Here is a 4,079-nt window from a genome sequence, read left to right on the forward strand (position 1 = left end):
AAATCAGTATTGGTATCATTGATACTGGCCTTCAGTCATAAAAAAGATGCCGTAAAACTAATATTAAAACATATACTGTCTTTATGTTGTTTGTACATTAATTTGAAGATTGAATGTGAAATTATTGCAATATAAAAGTATATTTAAAAACTTTAATGTTAGGTGAGATTAATCGTGATTCATTTTAGAAAAATGTGCGATTAATTAGTTCATTTTTTTTAATCGATTGACAGCACTAATATATATATTTATGGTAATACACTTTTATGGTGTGATTGGGAGTTTTACAGGACTGCTGCATTTCTCTGACTTGCGTCTCTTTTCCATCTGCTCTTTCATCAGGGAGTGTGGGAGGTGCAGTTTATGTGCTTTCTCCAGACGTGTATGTGTCTGATGATGGGGGTTACACATGGTTTCAGGCACTGAAAGGCCCCCATCACTACGCCATACTGGATTCAGGAGGACTGCTAGTAGCGGTGGAGCACAACCCCTCACGACCCATTTCACAGATCAAGTGAGCTTTCTGTCTAGTATTTATGTGTATTTATAATGATTTGACCGCGGCATGAGAGATAAATGTTCCAGTGTTACAAAAGGATAATCTTATAACAAATTTATTTAAATGGTTATGTCTGGTTGACATAAGTAGAATGTAATTGATTTTGTATTAAATTAAATGAACAATAGAAAAAAATAAAGACAGCAAGGATTATCACTTCATTTAAAAAAAATTATATATAAAAGTAAAAAACTTACATTTACATATATTTATATTTTATTTATTTTATGTATTTAAAGAGATAGTTCACCCAAAAATGAAAATTCTCTCATTAATTACTCACCCTCATGTCGTTCCAAATCCGTAAGACCTTCATTCATCTTCGGAACACAAATTAAGATATTTTTTGATGAAATCCAAGAGCTTTCTGACCCTCCCATAGACAGCAACGCAACTGACACAGTTTATGGCCCAGAACGGTAGTAAGGACATCGTTAAAATAGACCATGTGACATCAGTTGTTCAACCTTAAAGTTATGAAGCTACGAGAATACTTTTTGTGTGCAAAGAAATAAAAAATAACGAATGTATTCAACGATTTCTTCTCTTCTTTGTCAGTCTTCGATGCACGTTCATGACAGTACCACGATGCATGTGTGTGGTGCTGCTGACGTAGAAGCCGGATGCGCTGTGGCTTGTTTACAAGCAGAGGAATGCACACGCATACGTAGTGGTGCTGTCGTGAACGAGCATCGAAGACTGACACGCAAGAAAATAAATAAAGTTATTTTGTTTTCTTTGCGTACAAAAAGCATTCTCGTAGCTTCATAAAATTAAGGTTGAACCACTGATGTCACATTGACTTTTAATTTGCACTATAAAGATGAACATCTTACAGGTTTGGAACGACATGAGGGTGAGTGAGGAGGACTTTGTCAGTCCTACTCGTTGGATGTTGTGTAATTCCCCTGTGTTTCCAAGGATTAAAGACTTTTCCTCGTTCCGCGCTCCTCCCAGCACAGATCATGACACATACAGCATATATTTTGAAAATATTTACATGTATATATTTATAGTCATAAAATTTATATTACATATAAATATATTTAATGTATAAACGTAACATTTTTCTTAAATATATACATGCATGTGTGTGTATTTATATATACACTGAACAAAATTATAAACGCAACACTTTTGTTTTTGCCCCGATTTTTTATGAGATGAACAGATTTAGACAGATTTGTGAACAATATTTGAGAGAAATAGGCCTTTTGTGTACATAGAAAAAGTCTTGGATCTTTGAGTTCAGCTCATGAAAAATGGGGGCAAAAACAAAAGTGTTGCGTTTATAATTTTGTTCAGTGTACATAATAAATATATACAGTACATACACATGTACTATGTAAACAAAACCTTTTATTTTGGATGCGATTAATTGTTTGACAGCACTAATATGTACATTTATTTTCACTAGATTTTCCACTGATGAAGGTCAGTGTTGGCATGTGCATAACTTCACCGATGATCCAATGTACTTCACTGGGCTGGCATCAGAACCTGGTGCCCGTTCCATGAATATCAGCCTTTGGGGCTACAGGGAAACTGTCCTGAATCAGTACTGGGTTTCTGTCACTCTTGATTTCAGGCAGTTGCTCTCTAGAAACTGTGAGTGATATAATATCTCTAAAAAGTATTTCATAAACTAATATAAAAGCATACAGAATCCAGTCCAGAAGAGCAAATCTTAAAATGTGTAAAGAGTGCCCTGAACTAACCAAATACTACTGCTGCAGGTCAGGAGAATGACTACATCCAGTGGCTCACTCACTCAAGCGATATTAGCGACCCCACTGATGGGTGCATGCTGGGATACAAGGAAAGGTTTTTACGGTTACGAAAGGACTCAGTCTGCTGGAACGGGTGGGATTTCATTGTCACCAAGGAGCCCACGACTTGTCCCTGCACCCTCACTGACTTTCAGTGGTACGAACACATACCGACCTATCAAATATACTCAATAAAGTACAGTGTGATTAATTTATACTATTCATGACATACATCCCGTTTGTGATTCCAGTCATTGTCTCTCTCTTTTCCTGCAGTGACTTTGGATTCTATCATGCGGAAAACAGCTCTGTGTGTGTGGAGCAGCCCAAACTTATTGGCCATTCACTGGTGTTCTGCCTGCATGGACGCAAAGAGCATCTTCAGACCAGCGGGTAACAAATCACTCTATTTCCACTCCACATGAGTTGTATTGAAATGTTCAGCAGGTGTAAGCTATTTTTTGCATACATTGCTGTGCTAGAAAATCTATAAATCTGATTTACTGAACCGGTTCGCATATGCAAAATTGTTGCATATGAGTTCATGTTTTTGAAACAGAATTATTTAAATGCTAAACATTCTACTTTCTGTGATTGTAGTTACCGGAAAATTCCCGGGGATCACTGTGAAGGAGGAATAACTCCAGAACGAAAAGAGATTGATCTGAGTAAGAAATGTGTGAGTAATTTGCTGAGGACAAAGCTACCGGTAGGTTTTTATTTTATTTATTCTTAATTTATTCTTATGATGCCAAGCTGAATTTTCAGCATCATTACTCCAGTCTTCAGTGTCACATGATCCTTCGGAAATCATTCTAATATGCTGATTTGCTGCTTAAAGGTGCAATAGGAGATCTTGGAAACTGCTAACTTTAGCCTGATAGCACTGAAAGCAAACGTCCCACCCTCCCTGCAATCGCCGTCCAAAGCCACGCCCCCTGAACGCATTTATGCTCACAGACCAGAGACAACATTACTACAATAGGCTACATCAGGTTCCCAATTCCAGCCCATGTTCCGAAGTGAAGTAAACTTCAACGGATTTCCCCTGCTCAGGGAGTAGGGAGCAATGAACTCTGTGTAGGGATCATATCAATCGGAACACAGTTCATGCACGTAGCTCACATCTAACGAGCTGGCGCGAGGACTGGATTAACCGCTGGGCTACATCATGCGTCATTCACCAGTGAGAAAACTTTAAAAAAGTACTACAATACCAGGAAGGAAGATCGGCTTGTTGATGTTTGCCTGCCATCCTCGCTCTGTCGGCACAGCGTGCGTGAACGCGCTGATGACGTATCCTGTCTGCGCGAACTGGGTGCGCAGAGGTATGCTAATACATACGTTGACAGGCAGGTAGGAAAGCATATTAAAACGCTCGGACCGAACGTTTTGATTAGACGAACATTTCTTGATCCTACACCTTCCACAGAATATATAAATACAGACAAATACATTTAGACCACTTAACTTAATGATTGCTATCGGGATGTGAAGAGACTTTCAACCAGCATAACAAAAAATGTTTCTAAAGAATCACCTATTGCACTTGTAATGCACGACTCTACATTATCTGTATAACGTGTGTAAGACTTTAATACAATTATGAAGTAATTATTTTATGACGAATAAATCTTTCAGCGAGTAAAACTGGCTGTGTCTATACTATTATAGACTACACAACATTATATTATTTTTCAATTAATTTTTAAATTATTATTATTTTAAATTACTGTCCCTGGATCAGTAGG

The 4,079-nt window shown here is 37.6% G+C and overlaps 1 protein-coding gene across 1 annotated transcript in view; it reads left to right on the forward strand.

Moving 5' to 3' along the window:
• Nucleotides 1-4,079, forward strand: part of sort1a (sortilin 1a) — a 34,716-nt gene that overhangs the window by 25,914 nt on the left and 4,723 nt on the right. The window contains exons 13-17 of the mRNA XM_016521976.1: nucleotides 343-514; nucleotides 1,977-2,167; nucleotides 2,296-2,485; nucleotides 2,605-2,721; nucleotides 2,929-3,037. Of these exons, the coding sequence (XP_016377462.1) occupies nucleotides 343-514; nucleotides 1,977-2,167; nucleotides 2,296-2,485; nucleotides 2,605-2,721; nucleotides 2,929-3,037 (779 nt within the window). The remainder of the gene's footprint in view (nucleotides 1-342; nucleotides 515-1,976; nucleotides 2,168-2,295; nucleotides 2,486-2,604; nucleotides 2,722-2,928; nucleotides 3,038-4,079) is intronic.

Source organism: Sinocyclocheilus rhinocerous, unplaced genomic scaffold (assembly GCF_001515625.1).
Source record: "Sinocyclocheilus rhinocerous isolate Xijiao unplaced genomic scaffold, SAMN03320098_v1.1 scaffold899, whole genome shotgun sequence".
NCBI lineage: Eukaryota > Metazoa > Chordata > Actinopteri > Cypriniformes > Cyprinidae > Sinocyclocheilus > Sinocyclocheilus rhinocerous.